Source organism: Salmo trutta, chromosome 12 (assembly GCF_901001165.1).
Source record: "Salmo trutta chromosome 12, fSalTru1.1, whole genome shotgun sequence".
NCBI lineage: Eukaryota > Metazoa > Chordata > Actinopteri > Salmoniformes > Salmonidae > Salmo > Salmo trutta.
The window spans coordinates 57,808,246-57,831,862 of NC_042968.1; the positions used below are offsets into that span (position 1 = coordinate 57,808,246).

General features: G+C 39.9%; 1 protein-coding gene across 1 annotated transcript in view; it reads right to left on the bottom strand.

Annotated features, from left to right (window-relative positions):
* LOC115203859 (laminin subunit gamma-3) overlaps positions 1 to 23,617 on the bottom strand; it is a 229,827-nt gene that overhangs the window by 186,853 nt on the left and 19,357 nt on the right. Inside the window, exon 2 of the mRNA XM_029768908.1 lies at positions 8,135 to 8,439. Within this exon, the coding sequence (XP_029624768.1) occupies positions 8,135 to 8,439 (305 nt within the window). The remainder of the gene's footprint in view (positions 1 to 8,134; positions 8,440 to 23,617) is intronic.

The following is a 23,617-nucleotide window of genomic DNA, read 5'->3' on the forward strand; positions in this document are numbered from 1 at the left end:
CCTTCCCCACTGCAAAATGAGCATTCTAGTTTTGAATTATGGTGTTACTGTTTACAAGTTAAGACTTCTGTTAATACATATATGAAGCAACTTTTATAGAGAGGGTAGAGTTGAGATTGCATAGGATTTTTCTTTCTATTCTATAGATATGGACTTGAAGTTTATGTCAATCAATGCCAGGGGGATACGAATCCTGTTGAAGAGAAAAGCTTTTTTTTGTTTTGTAAGGACTGCGACGCAGATCTTGTATTCGTTCAAGAAACACTTTCATTCAAAGAAGACTATAATTATAGGAAAAATCAGTGGGGCAATGTCATTTTTTTGGCCCACGGGACTCATCATTCAGCTGGGGTTGCAATTTTAGCACATAATTTCAAAGGGAAATTTTTGTTTACTCAAATGGACTCCAATGGACATTGGCTAGTAGCGGTCATCAACCACATAGACAGATTATTTGTGTTGTGTAATGTATATAGATACTGTTCTAGTCCTCCAAATAACTTACTTCTAGAGGAAATTGAAGAAATTCTTAAAAGTCTTCTGAGAAAATATCCATCCAGTCAGATTATAGTTGGTGGAGATTTTAATATGGTTTATTCTAATGAGACTGATAGATTGCCCCATAGGCCTAACATTGGTGTGAACAAGTTGGTGAATTTCTGCCAAAGCCTGGACTTAATTGACATATGGAGAGTTAAAAACCCTGGAGAGAAACAATACACATGGAGTAATAGAGATTAGAAGTCGACCGATTAATCCAAATGGCCGATTAATTATGGCCGATTTCAAGTTTTCATAACAATCGGTATTTTTGGCCACCGATTTGCCAATTTGCTTTTAAAAAAAATTATTATTATTATTTTTTTACACCTTTATTTAACTAGGCAAGTCAGATTAAGAACACATTCATATTTTCAATGACGGCCTAGGAACGGGGTTAACTGCCTTGTTCAGGGGGGATTTGTTTATGCAACCTTTGGTTACTAGTTCAACGCTCTAACCACCTGCCTTACATTGCACTCCACGAGGAGCCTGCATGGCAGGCTGACTACCTGTTACGCGAGGGCAGCAAGAAGCAAAGGTAAGTTGCTAGCTAGCATTAAACTTATCTTAAAAAAATAATCAATCTTAACATAATCACTAGCTAACTACACATGGTTGATGATATTACTAGTTTATCTAACGTGTCCTGCGTTGCATATAATCGATGCGGTGCCTGTTAATTTCTCACTGAATCACAGCCTACTTCGACAAACGGGTGTTGATTTAACAAGCGCATTTGTGAAAAAAGCACTGTAGTTGCACCAATGTACCTAACCATAAACATCAGTGCCTTTCTGTAAAATCAATACACAAGTATATATTTTTAAACCTGCATATTTAGTTAATATTGCCTGCTAACATGAAATTGTGTCACATCTCTAGTGTTCATTGCACACAGAGTCAGGGTATATGCAAGAGGTTGGGCCGCCTGGCTCGTTGCGAACTAATTTGCCAGAATTTTACGTAATTATGACATAACATTGAAGGTTGTGCAATGTAACACGAATATTTAGACTTAGGGATGCCACCCGTTAGATAAAATATGGAACGGTTCCGTATTTCACTGAAAGAAAAAACTTTTGTTTTTGAGATGATAGTTTCCGGATTCGGCCATATTAATGCCATAAGGCTCGTATTTCGATGTGTTTATTATATTATAATTAAGTCTATGATTTGAAATTTGACAGACCAGTCTGACTGAGCGGTGGTAGGCAGCAGCAGGCTCGTAAGCATTCATTCAAACAGCACTTTCGTGCGTTTTGCCAGCAGCTCTTCGCTGTGTTTCAAGCATTGCGCTGTTAATGACTTCAAGCCGGGTGGGTATAATTTGTGGAACGTTCCAACAGGAATCTATTCCAAAAACTTCGTAAATATCAAGGTTGCCAAAATACAACCCATACAAAGTTGTATAGCGGCAGAATAAGATACCGGGTAGGGAGTGGTCTATTTCATTGCGTTTTTCACTCGTCACGTTTATTCCGAAAAATGTCTGTCCTCACTCTGGTTGCCTATGGACAAACATTAAGAATAAGCTACATGGTGAGTTGATGCCTATTCGGCAGCTAGTTAGCTAGGTTTGTATGCGTTGCTACTTTGTTTGCGTTGTTGGTTGGCAACCTTTTACTTTAGGTTTTTTGGAACAGATTCCTGTTGGAACGTTCCACAAATTATACCCACCCCTTCAAGCCTATCAACTCCCAAGATTAGGCTGGTGTAACCGATGTGAAATGGCTAGCTAGTTAGCGGGGTGCGCGCTAATAGCGTTTCAAACGTCACTCGCTCTGAGACTTGGAGCAGTTGTTCCACTTGCTCTGCATGGGTAACGCTGCTTCAAGGGTGGCTGTTGTCGGTGTTCCTGGTTTGAGCCCAGGAAGGAGCGAGGAGAGGGACGGAAGCTATACTGTTACACTGGCAATACTAAAGTGCCTATAAGAACATCCAATAGTCAAAGGTATATGAAATACAAATCGTATATAGAGAGAAATAGTCCTATAATTCCTATAATAACTACAACCTAAAACTTCTTACCTGGGAATATTGAAGACTCATGTTAAAAGGAACCACCAGCTTTCATATGTTCTCATGTTCTGAGCAAGGAACTTCAACTTTAGCTTTCTACTTTCTACTCCAACACTTTGTTTTGCATTATTTAAACCAAATTGAACATGTTTCATTATTTATTTGAGGCTACATTTATTTTATTGATGTATTATATTAAGTTAAAATAAGTGTTCATTCAGTATTGATGTAATTGTCAATATTACAAAGAATTTGTTTATTTTTATTTAAAAAAATCGGCTAATTAATCGGTATCGTTCTTTTTGGCCCTCCAATAATCGACATCGGTATCGGCGTTGAAAAATCAGAATCGGTCGACCTCTAATAGAGATCATTCTTTTAAATCAAGTATTGATTTGTGGGTGATAACCTCTAGTCTTGAGCCCAACACTGTAGAGGTAAAAATACTGCCTGCAGTCCTGACGGATCATAAAGTCATATGGTTGACTGTAAGAATGTGCAGAAATGATGATAAGAAATACTCTGTTGGTTATTGGAAATTAAAAAACTAATTGTTATTGCATGATGATTTAAAAAATGTGAGTAAGAATCTAATTTCTGTTTACTGGAGTTTAGCTACATCTAATGCAGAATATGGGAAATATTGGGAACTGCTGAAATTTAAAATCTGCTCAGCCTGTATTACTTATGGAAAATGGCTTGCTTTAAGAAGGAGATGCGAGGTAGCTGAACTCTCTAAGACAATTGCAGATATCACAGGGATTGAGCATCTTGATCTTAATGAGAAAGCTAAATTGAATGATTTACAGAATCAACTAGATACATTGTATGCGAAAAAGGCAAGAGGAGCTTTCATAAGATCCAGAAAACAATGGCTTGAAAATGAAGCTGTATCAAACTCTGTCATGGAACAACCTCAAGGCTTAACATTTACAAAGGAATACAACAAGGTTGTCCAATTTCACCTTTTTAAATTTTTTTGTTAGTATCTCAAATGTTATGCTCATTAGTTCATAAAAGTCAATTTGAAGGCATTACATTCCAGGCCAGAGAGATCAAGAACACCTCACTTTTTTTTGAAAACTGTGTCACAAGCTAGATTAGCATTGGATATCGTGAAGCAGTTCTCCAAAATCTCAGGTTTGGCATTAAATCTTTCCAAAAGGAGCTTTCCAAATCCAGCAGATTGTAACATCTCTGAAAAAGATACTGTAATTTACCTCGGTGTAAAGATCACCAAAAATCTTAAGGCTGTGAATGATCTTAATTTGAACCCTGTAACGGAATCTGTCCAAAAAAATGAATCCTCATGGTTAGGGAGGGATTTAAGTCTTCAAGGAAGGGTGCTTTTCTCTAAAGCTGAGGGGCTATCTCGTGCATCCTATCTTTTATCATCTATTGACATTCCCAAATCCACTTGCTGTACCTTAGATAGGCGTTTGTACAACTTCATATGGAGAAACAAGCCTCATAAGATAAAAAGAGATGTTACCACCAACAGGGTTTGTGATGGTGGTCTAAATGTCTTAGACTTCACTCTCTTCAATCAGATATCAAATGTCAACTGGATTAAAAGGTACATAAAAAATCCTCATAGTTTCTTGACTATTATATCTCATTTTATTTTTCAGAAGTTCGGAGGGCTTAATTTTTTACTACAATGTCCATATATTGTGGGTAAACTTCCTGTGAAACTGGCTTTTCACAAGCAGGCTTTAATGTGCTGGGCTTTGTTGTATAAACCTTTCACCTGATAAATGTTTTATATGGAACAATGGGTCGATGGTAGAAACAAGATGTTATTTAACCATAAATTATTCTCGAAAAACATGGTCCTTGTCAGCCAATTAGTTAATGTTAGTGGAAATCTATTTACACGGAGAGAATTTATGGAAAGATACAACTTTGAGGTTTCACGCAAGGAATATGACACTGCTATTAAAGCAATACCTAGTGGGATAAAAACTACTTCAGAATAATGCATATTTTGGAATATCTCCGATTGTAAGCGATATCCAGATGAATGGCATTGGTCTACTACATACGAAATTCAACAATCGTTTATTATGGGATATTTCCTACAGGAAGTCTATTCCCTCTGCGATATTTTTTGGGGCTTCATCGTTTGATGTAAACTGGCGCAATGCTTGGCTCACTCCACACAAATGTATGGTGACCAATAAAGTAAAGGAGATCTCCTTTAAGATTATCCATAGATTCTATCTGTGTAATAGCTTGATTTCTAAATACACTGCTCAAAAAAATAAAGGGAACACTTAAACAACACAATGTAACTCCAAGTCAATCACACTTCTGTGAAGTCAAACTGTCCACTTAGGAAGCAACACTGATTGACAATAAATGTCACATGCTGTTGTGCAAATGGAATAGACAACATGTGGAAATTATAGGCAATTAGCAAGACACCCCCAATAAAGGAGTGGTTCTGCAGGTGGTGACCACAGACCACTTCTCAGTTCCTATGCTTCCTGGCTGATGTTTTGGTCACTTTTGAATGCTGGCGGTGCTTTCACTCTAGTGGTAGCATGAGACGGAGTCTACAACCCACACAAGTGGCTCAGGTAGTGCAGCTCATCCAGGATGGCACATCAATGCGAGCTGTGGTAAGAAGGTTTGCTGTGTCTTTCAGCGTAGTGTCCAGAGCATGGAGGCGCTACCAGGAGACAGGCCAGTACATCAGGAGACGTGGAGGAGGCCGTAGGAGGGCAACAACCCAGCAGCAGGACCGCTACCTCCGTCTGTGTGCAAGGAGGAGCAGGAGGAGCACTGCCAGAGCCCTGCAAAATGACCTCCAGCAGGCCACAAATGTGCATGTGTCTGCTCAAACGGTCAGAAACAGACTCCATGAGGGTGGTATGAGGGCCCGACGTCCACAGGTGTGGGTTGTGCTTACAGCCCAACACCGTGCAGGACGTTTGGCATTTGCCAGAGAACACCAAGATTGGCAAATTCGCCACTGGCGCCCTGTGCTCTTCACAGATGAAAGCAGGTTCACACTGAGCACATGTGACAGATGTGACAGAGTCTGGAGACGCCTTGGAGAACGTTCTGCTGCCTGCAACATCCTCCAGCATGACCGGTTTGGCGGTGGGTCAGTCATGGTGTGGGGTGGCATTTCTTTTGGGGGCCACACAGCCCTCCATGTGCTCGCCAGAGGTAGCCTGACTGCAATTAGGTACCGAGATGAGATCCTCAGACCCCTTGTGAGACCATATGCTGGTGCGGTTGGCCCTGGGTTCCTCCTAATGCAAGACAATGCTAGATCTCATGTGGCTGGAGTGTGTCAGCGGTTCCTGCAAGAGGAAGGCATTGATGCTATGGACTGGCCCGCCCGTTCCCCAGACCTGAATCCAATTGAGCACATCTGGGACATCATGTCTCGCTCCATCCACCAACGCCACGTTGCACCACAGACTGTCCAGGAGTTGGCGGATGCTTTAGTCCAGGTCTGGGAGGAGATCCCTCAGGAGACCATCCGCTACCTCATCGGGAGCATGCCCAGGCGTTGTAGGGAGGTCATACAGGCACGTGGAGGCCACACATACTACTGAGCCTCATTTTGACTTGTTTTAAGGACATTACATCAATGTTGGATCAGCCTGTAGTGTGGTTTTCCACTTTAATTTTGAGTGTGACTCCAAATCCAGACCTCCATGGGTTGATAAATTGGATTTCCATTGATTATTTTTGTGTGATTTTGTTGTCATCACATTCAACTATGTAAAGAAAAAAGTATTTAATAAGATTATTTCATTCATTCAGATCTAGGATGTGTTATTTTAGTGTTCCCTTTATTTTTTTGAGCAGTGTATATACTTGATGTTACCAGTGAATGCAGTTTTTGTGAACTAGAAACAATCTATTGAACACTTATTCTGTCATTGTTTATATAGTGAAGTGTTCTGGACTGATGTAAAACTATATCTTGGCCTCAAATTGCATACAACCATTGAATTTTCTAAGTTAGACATATTATTTTACTACACTGATTTCCCAATTGAACGTGAGTATGTCATAAATGTCTTTATTTTATTAGGAACATTTTCAATACACAAATCAAAATTTATGAGGAAAAAGCCCCTTTTTGTAATTTTTTTATCTGATTTGGAAAACTATTTAGAGTCTTTAAAACGTATACAAAACAAAATGTCTTCGTTATATGTCTGTATTTGATTTGATATAATGTAGATTTTTTTTATTTTATTTATTTATTTCTTTGTGGAATCCCTATGGCTGTGATGTTTATGTTTTGCATGTTACTGTTAATAAAAAAATTTAAATAAAATAAAAAAAGGTTTAAGTCCGTGTTCTGGCTGGGCCACTCAAGGACCTTCAGAGACTTGTCCCGAAGCCACTCCTGCGTTGTCTTGGCTGTGTGCTTAGGGTTGTTGTCCTGTTGGAAGGTGAACCTTTGGCCCAGTTTGAGGTCCTGAGAGCTCTGAAGCAGGTCTTCATCAATGATCTCTCTATACTTTGCTTCCTTAATCTTTGCCTCGATCCTGACTAGTCTCCCATTCCTTGCCGCTGAAAAACATCCCCAAAGCATGATTCTGCCACCACCATGCTTCACCGTAGAGATGGTGCCAGGATTCCTCCAGACGTGACGCTAACATTCAGGCCAAAGAGTTCAAACCTGGTTTCATCAGATCAGAGAATCTTATTCTTCATGGTCTTTGAGTCTTTAGGTACCTTTTACTGAGGAGTGGCTTCCGTCTGGCCACTCTACCATAAATACCTGATTGGTGGAGTGCTGCAGAGATGGTTCTCCTTCTGGAAGGTTCTCCCATCTCCACAAAGGAACTCAGGTTCTTGGTCACCTCCCTAATCAAGGCGCTTCTCCCCCGATTTCTCCCTTCGACTGCATGGCTTTGTTTTTGCTCTGACATGCACTGTCAGCTGCGGGACCTTATATAGACATGTGTGTGCCTTTCCAAATCATGTCCAATCAATTGAATTTACCGCAGGTGGACCTTTCAAGGATGATCAATTTCAACAGGATGCACCTGAGCTCAATTCCGAGTGTCATAGCAAAGGGTCTGAATACTTATGTAAATAAGGTATTTCGGTGTACATTTTTGTATAAATTAGCACAAAATAAACTGTTTCCACTTTGTCATTATGGGCTATTGTGTGTAGATTGCTGAGGATTTAAAAAAAAATCAATTTTAGAATCAGGCTGAAACATAACAAAATATGGAAAAAGTAATTTGGTCTGAATACTTTACGAAGGCACTGTATATGTAAAAAATACACACAAAATGTATTATGTTAAAATGCTATGGTTCGTGAAGGCACGTTGAAAACAAGTCCTTCATATGCTAATCAAGTACTGTACATGTCGCCTAACCTCTCCTTGACTTCATAATACCTCTGTGACTTGTCTGCTACCATAATACCAACAGCCCATTCAAACGCCTCTACATCAGTCACTCTAAACATGTAATTTTCCCACAGTTCCACCGAGACCAACCTCCTGCCACTACCCTGTTTCTCTCAGTTTCTCTTTCATTCTCTCTGACTCACACACACACGTACGCACACGCATCCTCACCTGCAACACGGCGCTCTGGTCAAAGTTATATGCGCTGGGTCGTCCCTCCAAAGTGGAGAAGGCCACGTTGCCCCCAGTCAAAGGGGAGATGTCACTGAACTCGTCGGTGCACAATGCCATCCTCTCGTCATCCCCCGGGCGGATATATCCCTTGGCTTTCTTCCCGTAGGTCTTGCTACAGGAGGCACTGTAGTACTGGTAGGGCATCCACGGTCCATCCTGATTTGTCCGCTTGTAGATGGCAAAGCTCTCTGGTCGGCTGGTGTAGAACTTGAGCCGCACGTAGGTGATCTCAAAGGCCTTGCCTGTGGAGATACAGGAGTTAGTATACTACAGTGTGAAGGGATGCAGGAATTACTATGTACACTACAGTATGTAAATACAAATGCATTTCAGCAGCAAACTTTCTGTCCCCCCCATGCTATCGTTAGTCCCATCAAATATTGCATTTTATAACATTATAACATGTAAAAGGACAAATGCCAGAGTGTTTATCATTATGATTTATGTAGAAATGTAAGTTTCTTATTCTACTCTCCACCGCTGTAAACTCTGCACTCGCCTTTCAGTTCAAGATTTTAGGCACAGGTTATGCACCTCTCGTTATTTGGTTTCTCCCGTTTTGGGAGTGTTTTTGATGTTTATTAGAAATGTTCATGTTTATTCTAATGAGGTGTTTTTTTCAGTAACATGTGAAGTATAAATGGATCACTAGTCACTTTAATAATGGCGCTCTAATAATGTCTACATATCTTGCATTACTCATCTCATATGAATATATTGTATTTCATACCATCTATTGCATCTTGCCTATGCTGCTCTGTCATCACTCATCCATATATTTACATGTATATATTCTTATTCCAACCCTTTACTCCAAATTTGTGTGTATTAGGTAGTTGTGGAATTGGTAGATTACATGTTAGATATTGCTGCACTGTCGGAACTAAACTCAGCAAAAAAAGAAAAAAACAGGACCCTGTTTTTCAAAGTTCATTCGTATAAATCCAAATAACTTCACAGATCTTCACTGTAAAGGGTTTAAACACAGTTTCCCATGCTTGTTCAATGAACCATGATCAATTAATGAATGGTCGTTAAGACACTAACAGCTTACAGACGGTAGGCAATTAAGGTCACAGTTATGAAAACTTAGGACACTAAAGAGGCCTTTCTACTGACTCTGAAAAACACCAAAAGAAAGATGCCCTGGGTTCCTGCTCATCTGCGTGAACGTGCCTTAGGCATGCTGCACGGAGGCATGAGGACTGCAGATATGGCCAGGGCAATAAATTGCAATGTCCGTACTGTGAGACGCCTAAGACATGGCTACAGGGAGACAGGACAGACAGCTGATCGTCCTCAGTGGCAGACCAAGTGTAACAACACCTGCACAGGATCGGTACATCCGAACATCACACCTGCAGGACAGGAACAGGATGGCAACAACAACTGCCCGAGTTACACCGAGAACGCACAATCTCTCCGTCAGTACTCACACTGTCCGCAATAGGCTGAGAGAGGCTGGACTGAGGGCTTGTAGGCTTGTTGTAAGGCAGGTCCTCACCAGACATCACCGGCAACAACGTCGCCAATGGGCACAAACCCACTGTCGCTGGACCAGACAGGACTGGCAAAACGTGCTCTTCACTGACGAGTCGCGGTTTTGTTTCTCCAGGAGTGATGGTCGGATTTGCGTTTATCGTCAAAGGAATGAGCGTTACACCGAGGCCTGTATGCTGGAGCGGGCTCGAATTGGAGTTGGAGGCTCCCTCATGGTCTGGGGCGGTGTGTCACAGCATCATCGGACTGAGATTGTTGTCATTGCAGGCAATACCAAAGCTGTGCGTTACAGGGAAGACATCCTCCTCCCTCATGTGGTACCCTATATGAAAAACAATTCTAATTTAGAAGGCTAAAATCACATTGCTATCTTTTCACAAATGGTTTCATGTTTTACAACATTTAGATGTAAATCGGGTAACTCGGAAGTCTCTACTTTCAGAGTTACAGTTATCTTGTTATACCATCCATAATGACATCACAAAATGCTAAATGATATGACATGATTATTGTTTCAATCTCCACCAACCTTTTCCCACATTCTTTATGTTAGAAATATTGTTTCAATGTTCAATCTTTAGATGTTAAAGTTTTGGCAAGTCTCTCTCTGTTGTAACACTCAGACATTCCATTCTCAATACTGCAAAGGCACGAGAGAGAAAGTTTACAACCGGTCGTTAAGTAGTAAAACCGCCACAACTTCCCCCCTTCCTCTCTGGTGGGAGAGAGGAGGTGGGGTGGCTATCTTTGAAGCAACATGTGAAGCAAAATGTGATAACATAAAACTACACATGACAACATGTGAGCACATGTGAAAACACAATCTCATGATATAAATGTGACAACCTGGGGAGGAACAATTTCAACATGTGGTACCATGACACTACACGTGACAACATTTGAGTGCATGTGAAAACTCAGGTGTCAAATGTTATTTGGAATGTTTTACATTGAAAGGCATAATTTACATTAATTGTGTTTAAACATAGATGCTTCTGCAGTGAAACCAGGTCCATACTTATACATAATATATTTTATAAAATGGTTTAGGAACAGTGTTTTTACCTGGTGTAAAAAAGGTACACATCAAATCGAATACATTTTTATTGGTCACATACGCGTGTTTAGCAGATGTTAATGTGGGTGTAGCGAAATGCATATGAACTCACATGGTACAGTTTGCCTTGTGGGTGTAATGGAACATTTTTCTACACAACATTTCAAATATAAGGTACGATCGTCACTGAGCTTTGATAGGTGGGACAATGTACTGATGAGGCTCATTAGCATATTTGGGGGCACAGTCAAATATATGTGTATTTTATGCCAACCTTCAGTGAAATTGTATCAGTTTATGTGTTTGATGGCTATGCCAATGCGAGTAGAGCACCTCATTTGACACAGTCTGTTGTAGACACATAGGCACTAGAAGTTCTCAACAGGTGCTACAGAATTGTCAGTGGGAAACCTTAACAATACAATACAACTGAACCAATCAACCGGAATGACATTTTCTATCACGGGTGACCAAAAATAACCATCTGAAATCCCCAGCCCTACTAAGCCATGCCTCCAGTCTCTGATCTGACCCGGTGGATCATAGCTCAACTACCCAACTAAGTGACCTAAATGATTGGGTTAAAAATAACCCAACGTGTGTTCTGTCCACTACAATGTCATGACGCTCCTGGTTGAGGATCCAAGGCCTCAGATCAGCTTGGTAAATAGCTGACAACAATCAGACCCTCTTACCCACAGAAGATGGGAAGGGGGGGGGGGCGGTTTTGACACCTTAACACTCTGTCTTAAATTCAAAGGCCGGAGGGGAATCTCCGGTGGTGGCAGTATCATGCTGTGGGGATGTTTTTCATCGGCAGGGACTGGGAAACTTGTCAGAATTGAAGGAATGACACTAAATACAGGGAAATTCTTGAGTGAAACCTGTTTGTCTTCTAGAGATTTGAGACTAGGACAGAGGTTCACCTTCCAGCAGGACAATGACCCTAAGCATACTGCTAAAGCAACACTCAACTGGTTTAAGGGGAAACATTTACATGTCTTGGAATGGCCTAGTCAACGCCCAGACCTCAATCCAATTGAGAATCTGTGGTATGACTTAAAGATTGCTGTACACCAGTGGAACCCATCCAACTTGAAGAAGCTGGAGCAGTTTTGCCTTGATGAATGGGCAAAAATCCTAGTGGTTAGATGTGCCAAGCTTATAGAGACATACCCCAAGAGACTTGCAGCTGTAATTGCTGCAAAAGGTGGCTCTACAAAGTATCGACTTTGGGGGGGTGGGGGGGGGGGGGATAGTTATGCACCCTCAAGTTCAGTTTTTTTTAATTTCTTGTTTGTTTCACAATAAAAATATTTTGCATCATCAAAGTGGTAAGCATGTTGTGTAAATCAAATGATACAATCCCCCCCAAAAATGTAATTCCAGTTTGTAAGGCAACAAAATAGGAAAAATGCCAAGGGGGTAAATACTTTCACAAGCCACTGTAAGAAGGATATTGTGACCTCTGGTAGACAACCAGAGCCTTACACCCAACGAGCCATTCCCGTAGAAGAATCGATTGGTTTCAAAGAGATGACGGACAAAGACATTTACACGTAAATACATTACATTCCTGTCACAGTTGTCGTCTGGAAAGGACCAAAACGCAGCGGGTTGTATACTCATCTTCTTTTAATAGGCGAAAGAAGGAAAACCAAACAAACACGTTCATCATTGTTGTTATTTTTGTATACGACGAAAAGACAGTCTTGTCAGGCATAGACAGCTAAACAAGAAACAACCTCCCACAAATCACAAACACACCCTAATATATAGGACTCTCAATCAAAGGCAACTAGACAACCCCTGCCTTCAATTGAGAGTCCACACACCAATTAACTACACATAGAAACAGACTAACTAGAACGAACATAGAAATAGACTAACATATAGCAGTGACCAGAAAACCCGGAAATAATAAATCAAACACCCCACTACATAAACCATCACCCCAAAACACATAAACAAAATACCCTCTGCCACGTCCTGACCAAACTACAATAGCAAATAATCTTATTACTGGTCAGGACGTGACAATTCCTTAACAAACAGTCCACTAGGGACTTTTGTCTCATGTTAGTGTGTATGTGTATTCTGTGTAATTATTTAGTTAGTTTGTAAATAAATAATGAAATACATTTTTGCAGCACTGAATAATCAGAAAAGGCTGGGCTTTTTGCAGATTCAAGAAGTCAGACGGTCAGAATGAGACTGATATGAGATAATGATAAATAAGTGACTGTTATCGATACATATATATATATACAGTTGAAGTCGGAAGTTTACATACACCTCAGCCAAATACATTTAAACTCAGATTTTCACAATTCCTGACATTTCATCCAAGTAAAAATTCTGTGTCTTAGGTCAGTTAGGATCACTACTTTATTTTAAGAATGTAAAATGTCAGAATAATAGTAGAGAATGATTTATTTCAGCTTTTATTTCTTTCATCACATTCCCAGTCGGTCAGAAGTCTACATACACTCAATTAGTATTTGGTAGCATTGCCTTTAAACTTTGGAAGTATGCTTGGGATCATTGTCCATTTGGAAGACCCATTTGCGACCAAGCTTTAACTTCCTTACTGATGTCTTGAGATGTTGCTTCAATATATCCACATAATTTTCTTTCCTCATGATGCCATCTATTTTGTGAAGTGCACCAGTCCCTCCTGCAGCAAAGCACCCCAAAACATGATGCTGCCACCCCCGTGCTTCACGGTTGGTACAGTGTTCTTCGGCTTGCAAGCCTCCCCCTTTTTCCTCCAAACATAATGATGGTCATTATGGCCAAACAGTTCTATTTTTGTTTCGTCAGACCAGAGGACATTTTTCCAACAAGTACAATCTTTGTTCCCATGTGCAGTTGCAAACCATAGTCTGGCTTTTTATGGCAGTTTTGGAGCAGTGTCTTCTTCCTTTACTGAGTGGTCTTTCAGGTTATGTCGATATAGGACTCGTTTTGCTGTGGATATAGATACTTTGTACCTGTTTCCTCCAGCATTTTCACAAGGTCCTTTGCTGTTGTTCTGGGATTGATTTGCACTTTTCGCACCAAAGTACATTCATCTCTAGGAGACAGAACGCGTTTCCTTCCTGAGCAGTATGACGGCTGCGTGGTCCCATGGTGTTTATACTTGCATACTATTGTTTGTACAGATGGATGTGGTACCTTCAGGCATTTGGAAATTACTCCCAAGGATGAACCAGATTGTGGAGGTCTGCAATTCTTTTTCTGAGGTCTTGACTGATTTGTTTTGATTTTCCCATGATGTCAAGCAAAGAGGCACTGAGTTTGAAGGTAGGCCTTGAAATACATCCACAGGTACACATCCGATTGACTCAAATGATGTCAATTAGCTTATCAGAAGCTTCTAAAGCCATGACATAATTTTCTGGAATTTGACAAGCTTTTTAAAGGCACAGTCAACTAAGTGTATGTAAACCTCTGGCCCACTGGAATTGTGATACATTGAATTATAAGGGAAATAATCTGTCTGTAAACAATTGCTGAAAACATTACTTGTGTCATGCACAAAGTAGGTGTCCTAACCTACTTGCCAAAACTATAGTTTGTTACCAAGACATTTGTGGAGTGGTTGAAAAACAAGTTTTTATGACTCCAACCTAAGTGTATGTAAACTTCCAACTTCAACTGTATATATATATATATATATATATATATATATATATATATATATATATATATATATATATATATATATATATATATATTTCTAAACACATCTTTTATAGTTGAATTTCGGAGATGGTCACGCTATAAACAACTTCTTCCGTGGTGCTCCAAATTCCTAATGAGTTAATTGTTACATGAGTAATTTAATTTGCTAACAATTAAACATAGTTGATTCGATAAACTACAGTCATCAGATTAATGCAAGTCACGTCATGACACCAATGCTGGCTTGTTTTTAACCCAGCATTTTTTTTAGTTTAGGATCAACATATGTAGACTAGTCTAGTAGCCTACCGCTACAATGAAAGAAAAGGGTTGGAAAGGAAGGGTTGGAACAACATGAAACATCTCATCAGTTAAGAAAAAAAACTATGGGGGACCAGCTTCAATTACCATTGCTTGTAAGGAAATGAATATAATTCCTGCAGGTTAGCAATATACAGTACTCCTTTAATCTCTCATTAATTCCACTGGTATGAAACCAGAATATAACCAGGGATCAATTAAACATAAACTGTTGTTTTGAAAGCTACATTAATAACGTTTTCCGGTTAAGGCAACTTAAGACTTTGGAAAGCAGACATCATTGCAGAGCTTGCATGTGTTTCCTGTGGAACTGATTTAGCAAAACCTAACATCTGAGCGGCAGCATGATTTTCAGATAGGCAAGAAAGCAGACACCTCAACAGTGCCCTGATTAGTCGGTATGCTGAGCACACCACGGTGGGCCTCAAAGGTAAAACAACCAGCCAACCAACCAATAAACTAACAATCACAACATCAGACACCTTTAAGGGTGGACTGTGCATGTGACAGAATTAAAGATGTCATTGATTTGTTGATGTACCTCTAGTGCCTTATTAACTATCTATCTGGCTGCATAGGAAGCGATAAAGGGATAAATGGATAGAAAAAAGGGAGAGAAAGAGGGAGAGAGAGAACGATAGAGTGCGTGTGTGAGAGAGATGGAGAGAGGGGAGACGTAAATAGAGAAAGAGATACAAATGTGGGAAGGGAGGGGCGAGGGAGGGATGAAGACTTTTACACTTTTATCTCAGGGATTTTCAACTCAACCAAATTATTTCATTATTTGATTGTAACACTCTTTATAAAGTGGAAAAGCCAAAGCTGAGGAAAATAGGCATCTAAATTAGCCCCGTCTGAATTTCTTATGTGGGTGCGTCTGAGAGGGATTTGGCAGGCTCTGCAAACTTCTAGCTATAATTGATGTTATAGTCTAATTGAGGCACTGGGGGTGAGCATACATTTTTTGTCGTTTTGTTTGAGTGGAGAGTGGAGTCTCACAAGCCGGGTTCAATTAAACCTTGAAGGCACTATATTTCTGCATATTGCAGAATTTTCATGCTTACATGGCCACTTGTGGATGATTCTGCTGCTGCATGGGCTCTCAACCAGGAGGAGATAAGTATGCTGAGAATAAGTATGTGTTTCTGTCCTAAATAAGTCTTGATAAGTGAACTGTAAAAATGTCTGATTATTGAACTGGATGTCGGTTATGTGTGTGAATCAGAGCACACATTATCTTGAGCATCAACCACCCTAATAAATGCATCCAAACAGAGCAGAGAATCCACAACACTGGCTAGGAACACTAGCTTCCTTTGATTTGGTATTGTTTTTCTATGCCACTCAGCATAATACCGCCCTCATCCACTCTTGGTGACCTAGTAGGCATCAACAACCAACCTTCACTCTTTAGAGGGCCTTACATTAATGTAGGTTCACATCAGTAAGGCTGGCCTGAACGCTAGCTTTAACTTTGTCCAGTAAGCATAACATAATTCACATAGTTTCCTATTCTACGGGCATAGTGGGAATGTATACTGTACAAGCGTATCACAATCATCATAGCATCTTGTTTGTTCTCCTCTTTTATATTTAGCTATGTGCGGAATGCCATTCACCTATTTACTTTTTAGCCTATGAGCACGGCACAGTAACGCATATTCCTCGCGCTTGCTGTTTATTAACCTATTGGTACACACAATCATCACCTTTCTCTCCCTCAACCAATGGGCGTAAATCTTGGGATGTATTTATATTTCAAACGTAGCTATGTTCTCTCACTTGTGTGTTACAGAAAAAGTTAACGGCAACCTTCCACCTCCGCACAATCACCAGCTATAATAACCTAAAGGCCCGTCATAAGACATCCTTTCTCCCAGTGGGGGAGTTTCGATGCCAGCAGTCCAGCAAACGGCTACCTGTCATCAGCATCTGGATCCGAGGATCATTCCCCAAAATATGTCATATTACATTCCGTATTTGTTGTTAATGCAGTTAAGCCTGTACTAAATAGATTGAAGTATTCTTGGGCCTTATATATTGTTTGTTTAAAAATAATGTGAGTGTGTATGAGGCCTTAGGCCTTAAGCATCTATCAGAGTCCAAAACGTGTAGGCCATGTTGGTTGGGAATTTGGGGGAGGTGCGTGTTTGGGCTGTGCGTTGACCACGAATGGTGATCTCAAAGCCGCATCAAAATGGTACGCCGGACTATCCCGTCTCCGCATCTGTAGACTGTGAATTAGGCTTAAGTTGAAACCTTTTAGTAAAATACCCATCACCCTGATAGGAATATACAGCCTAATGACATCTGTCTACTCCTCTCTGCCAAAACATTAGCCATCTTCACAGTTAGACTTACTCTCTTGGCTTTCCCAACTCAGCAACGCTATCTTTCCCACAGCACCACTCAAATCATTTAATTTACTCTCCGCATGCGGTGAGTTTAGTTCTGCTGGCACAGATAAAAAAGAGAAAGAAAAGGAGGAGGGGAATAAAATGTGTGGAAAGTTTGTGCGTCTCCTGTGATGATATTCAGTCTAATTGAGAAAGACATTCGTGTGTTTTTCTCTGTTACTGGTTGATGATGAGTCAGCTTTGTCAATCTTTCATCAAAAAGACTTGCATGTTTTCTGCAAGTATTTTAATCTGTATTTCCAGTTGATCCATGGATCCCAATTTTTTTTACACTGAATATCAAATAATAATAAAATATATTTTTTTGTGTTCAATGTTCATTCTGTGCTCTCAGAGAAGTGAACACAGCAACTGAGAACCACTTGAACTGAGTAGCTGAATCTGTGTTGAATAGGTTTTACCTTGGACCCCTCTCCAGCCTAGCCATCCGGGCATCACACAGCTGTGTGACCCACCACGCTTGGGCCGTGATGTGTCCTGAGTGGCCCAGACCTAGACTAAACTACATCTCCACAGTAGACTCAATATTTACCAAGCTACTCTGGATATTTACAGGATTCTCATATATGTCTGTTCGCTTGAAAGTTTGGGGACAGTTTTTGATTTTTTTGTAGATTATCATTACTAAGCTTGACAGGAATAACGTCTCTGAATTATCTGTGGTTGAAAAAGAAAGTGTTTGACCCTGATATATGGTCTTTGTTCTGACTAACGTGCGATTCTGCCCTAGAAACACTTTAGCTTAATCTAGTTTTTTAGCATTGAAAGTATCTTGAAACCAGTTACATTTGTGAATGTAAACAGTAGTAGTTGGTTCATAGTTGTGTATATAGACAGTTGTATATGTACAGTACACTGTAAAGAAAAAAATCCTGTAGTTTTTGACAGTAAATTACTGGAAGCACAGTATCCAGTAGGTTACTGTAAATGTAAAATACTGTCTGCACAGAAGCAATTAAATGACTGTAGATTTACAGGACCTTTACTGTAATACAAATGTACAGTGCATTACTGGAAGCACAGTAGTTAGTAAACTGTTGCAGATTTATAGTGCATGGTAGCTAGTGCCAACGTCAAGCAGTATTTCTGTTACATGAATTTGATATAGGTATTTCCATATTTTTGATATCTAATATTTTGTCATTTGTATTTCACTGGCCGGAACTACCACTAATGAGCCTATTTTTTGAGTTTAGCTAAAATATATGTATATCATATTTTTTTCTAATACGAATATCTACTTGGAAGTTACAGCATTCTCTGAAATGGAAACATAATATTTTTACTTGCTATGACTGTGGTATATTATTGTTAACCTTAGTTTAATACATTGACTGTAAGTCACCCTGAATAAGAATGTCTTCTAAATGACAAAAATGTACAACATTTAGCTGGCAAAGAACCCTGCTGGGTATTATTCTAAAGACCTCCTTCCACAAACAAGGCCAACTTTGATCAAAATACTAATAGTTTGAGGGCGGAGCTCGTTAGAATAATACCCAGCAGTATGCTTTAGAATTGGCCATTTTTAACTTTTTAGGGCTAGGGGGCAGTATTTGGAAATTCAGATGAATGACCTGCCCAAAGTAAACTGCCTGTTACTCAGGCCCAGAAGCTAGGATATGCATATGGTAGTATTGGATAGAAAACACTCAGAAGTTTCTAAAACTGTTAAAATAATGTCTGTGTATAACAGAACTGATATGCCAGGCAAAACCCAGAGGAGAATCATCCAGAATTTTTTTTTGAGGTCACAGTTCATTCAAATGCTTGTTTATGGGAGATTCAAAGGAATACCTCCCAGATTTCAGTTCGTATGGCTTCCACTAGATGTCAACAGTCTTTTGAAGGGGTTTCAGGCTTGTTTTTTTGAAAAATGACTTAGTAATTGTAGTTTTTCAAGGTGGCTCTCATTTTAGACTGTAGTCTTGTGGCGTGTGTGGATGAGGGCGCGCACTTCGTTATTTATCTCCGGTATTGAACATACTAGATTCCGTCTTCAATTTGATCATTTATTTACATATTAGGGTACCTGAGGATTGATTAGAAACGTTGTTTGACTTGTTTGGATGAAGTTTATTGGTAAGTTTTGGGATTCCTTTGTATGCACGTTGAACGAGTGGAACGGATGGGTTACTGAATCAAACACACCAACTAAAATGACTTTTTTGGGACATAAAGAAGGACTTTATCAAACAAAACAACTATTTGTTGTGTAGCTGGGACCCTTGGGATTGCAAACAGAGGAAGATCTTCAAAGGTAAGTGATTCATTTTTTCGCTATTTCTGACTTTGTGACGCCTCTGCTGGTTTGGAAAATGTTTTTAATGCTTTTGTGTGTGGGGCGCTGTCCTCAGATAATCGCATGGTATGCTTTCACCGAAAAGTATTTTTTAAACCTGACATCGAGGTTGGATTAACAAGAAGTTAGGCTTTTAAACGATGTAAGACACTTGTATATTCATGAATGTTTAATATTACGATTTTTGTATTTTGAATTTTGCGATCTGCAATTTCACCGGATGTTGTCGAGGTGGGACGCTAGCGCCCTATCCCAAAGAAGTTCATTAACATTTTGGTCATTTAGCAGACACTGTTGTCACTGCATTCATCGAAGGTTTATAAAAAAACACATATCACAATCATAGCAAGTAAAATGTTTCCGTAACCGTTACTGGGACTGTTGTTATAGTTAAATATCCTGTATTTGTAATGAAATACCTTTTGGATGTATTTTTGCCCATCTCTGGCAAGTGCAAAGTATGTTACTGTAATATAAACATGAACTTGTCACCAGCCTCCTGTAAGTTACTGTAAAATGCAGCTCAATGATGTTAAACACTGAAGTTAGCCTATACTGTAAGAAAATAAATGCTACTGTAATCATGTTGGCATTACACAGTACTGTAATTACGTGGTATTAGTGCAAGCTTGTTGGTTGCTAGATATTTGTACATTACAGCAGATTTATGTTTTATATCACTTGCACTTCCAGAGGCCTAAACAAAGGCTTTCAAACTGGCTGTGATTATAGGGCAAAACAGATCAAAAGGACACGGCTTAATATTAAACCATTGGAGATTGAAGACACACTGTCACTCTGATCTGTACCCAATAAACATTATATTGTTACAACACTACTATCACATACCAGTTCAATTGGTACAGCTTTCTCAATAAAGGGTGCAACAATTGCACCGAGTGTACAAAACATTAGGAACAGCTGCTCTTTCCATGACATAGACTGACCAAGTGAATCCAGGTGAAAACTATGATCCCTTATTGCTGTCACTTGTTATATCCAATTCAATCAGTTTAGATGAAGGGGAAGAGATGGGTTAAATAAAGATTTTTAAGATAAGTGAGACACGGATTGTGTATGTGTGCCATTCAGAGGGTGAATGGGCAACACAAAAAATGTAATTGACTTTGAACAGGGTAAGATAGTAACTGCCAGGCGCACCGGTTTGAGTGTGTCACTCACTGCAACACCTCTGATTTTTCATGCTCAACAGTTTCCCATGTTTGTTACAAATGGTTCACCACCTGAAGGACATCCAGCCAACTTGACATAACTGTGGGAAGGCTGGGAGTCAACATGGGCCCGCATCCCTGCGGAACGTTTTGACACCTTGTAGAGTCCATGCCCCACCGAATTGAGGCTGTTCGGAGGGCAAAAGGGGGTGCAACTAAATATTAGGAACGTGTTCCTAATGTTTTGTACATTCAGTGTATAGCAAGGCAAGTCTCAAAATATGTTAATGAGCAAACGATTCTTTCCTTTCACAAAATGTTTCCACAATGCACTATTTACAGAATGCTGTAATAAATATATGCAATACGTAAGGGATAATCAACGAGGGGCTATGTGTTCTATGGAAAATAAGGAATGACGTGGAAGGTGTGTTGACCTTCCACGAGGTTGCATTTTTTTCCAGAGAATGGATAAAGCCCTGAGTTGCTTATCCATTTCATACCATGGCTATGATTTAACACATTTGACACTAGAAATGTGTTCAACCTCCACTGAAGTAGTTTGCAAGTTTTCTAGATAGCTACAGTAGTTGCTCTGGTCACCAAGCAGACTTGCTAGTTTAGCTAACCAAACCATCAGTACTAGCTTGCCATTGTGATAACCAAATTCAACAATGCCAATTGGTTACACAGACTTTTTGTCATGTCCTGACCAGTAAAGGGGTTATTTTGTTATTATAGTTGCTTCTAATTGGAGGCCATATTTAAGTAGGGTTTTTTGTCACTGTGTTTGTGGGTAGTTATTTTCTGTATAGCTGGTAAGCCTTATAGAACTGTTTCGTTGGCGTCGTTGTTTGTCATTTTTGTTAAGCGTTCACGGTTATCAAAATACAATAAGGAAGATGAGCACGATACCCGCTGCGCCTTGGTCCACTTTTTACGATGCACCTGACACTTTTGGCCTCCCATCCTTTTCTAACCATCTCTCGCCGGCTTTGTTTTCATGTTACCTGATGAAATTGCTGTACAATATGATCTTGTTGCCATCTAATGCACATTCAAATGATGATATCTGGTATCTGGAAATGTGCATGTACACCCTGGCCCATCTACTGTTGCTAGCCCCAATTCTGACTTATGCTGATTTCTGCTCTCGTAAAAGCCTGGGTTTTCTGCACTTTAACACTAGAAGCTTATTACCTAAAATGGATCAATTGATAGAGTGGGTTCACTGCTCCAATCCAGATGTGTTGGCCATTACTGAGACGTGGTTAAGAAAGACTGTTTGGAATACTGATGTTAACCTTTCTAGTTATAACCTTTTTGCGATAAAAAGGGATGCGATACTCAGAAAAATAGGCTACCGTTACAGGCCATCTTGGAACAATCGCATATCAAATCTACTCTTGTATACTATTGTTAATAATCCCTTACCTTTTATTATCTTCATCAGAAGGCACTTCCAGGTATCCCAGGTCCACAACAAATGTATTTTAGTTCGAAAAAGTTAATCCTTTATGTCCCAATAGCTTGTTGTTGTTAGCGCGTTCTGAAGGCTGCTCCAAAAGTACCATCGGCCGCGGGACTTCTCTCTCAACAAAATGCATTTTTTTTTTTATTTAAGTTCGTTCAAACATGTCAAACGTTGTATAACATAAATCTTTAGGGCCTTTTTCAACCAGAGCTCAAATAAGATTCAAGGGGGACGGTTGCATTGTCTTTCTAAACGTTTCGAAAGGGGAGGGTAGCCAGGGGCGCCTGCGTCATCATGGTGATGGCCCTCTCCATGTGACCACTTTCCACAGACTCTCATTCTGTCAGTTGTCACAGTAGAAGGCTCAAACCACTTTGTAAAGACTGGGGACATCTAGTGGAAGCAATAGAAAGTGCTCAATGAACCATAGCTCACGGTGTGATTTATAGGCAAAGTGATGAAGTTGAGTCCGCAATTCAGATTTCCACATCCTGTTATAAACTGTTTCGGGGTTTTGAATGCCATATGAGTTCTGTTATACTCACAGACACCATTCAAACAGTTTTAGAAACTTTAGGGTGTTTTCTATCCACAAGTATTAATTATATGCATATCCTAGCTTCTGAGTTTGAGTAGGAGGCCGTTTAAAATGGCCACAAATTTTTTTCAAAAATCACCTATCCTAGGCGACCGTCAAGAGGTTAACCTCTCTTGGGTAGGGGGCAGTATTTTGACGTCCGGAAGAAAAGCGTGCCTGTAGTAAACTGCCTGCTACTTAGGCCCAGAAGGTGGGATATGCATATTATTAGATTTGGATAGAAAACACTCTGCAGTTTCTAAAACTGTTTGAATGATGTCTGTGAGTATAACAGAACTCATATGGCAGGCAAAAACCTGAGAAAAAATCCAACCAGGAGGTGTGGAAATCTGAGGTTTGTAGTTTTTCATGTTATTGCCTATCTAATACACAGTATCTGTGGGGTCATGTTGCACTTCCTAAGGCTTCCACTAGATATCCAGTCTTTAGAACGTTGTTTCATGCTTCTACTGTGAATGGGGAGAGAATAAGAGCATACGGAATCAGATGACTGAGAAAATGACATGAATTCAATCGCGCAAGCTCCCGTGGAGTTAGTTTCATTTCTGAAGACAAAGGAATTGTCCGGTTGGAATATTATGGAAGATTCATGATAAAAACATCCTAAAGATTGATTCTATACATCGTTTGACATGTTTCTATGAACTGTAATATAACTTTTTTGACTTTTCGTCTGAACAAACTGCGCGAGCACAGGTATTTCGACATAAATATGGACTTTATCGATGCTAGATTATGGAGATGTAATTTATAGATCGGCATGTAAGGGTGCTCTTGGCAAGCTAGATGTTCTTTACCATTCGGCCATCAAATTTGCCACCAATGTTCCTTATAGGACACATTACTGCACTCTACACTCTTCTGTAAACTGGTCATCTCTGTATACCCGTCG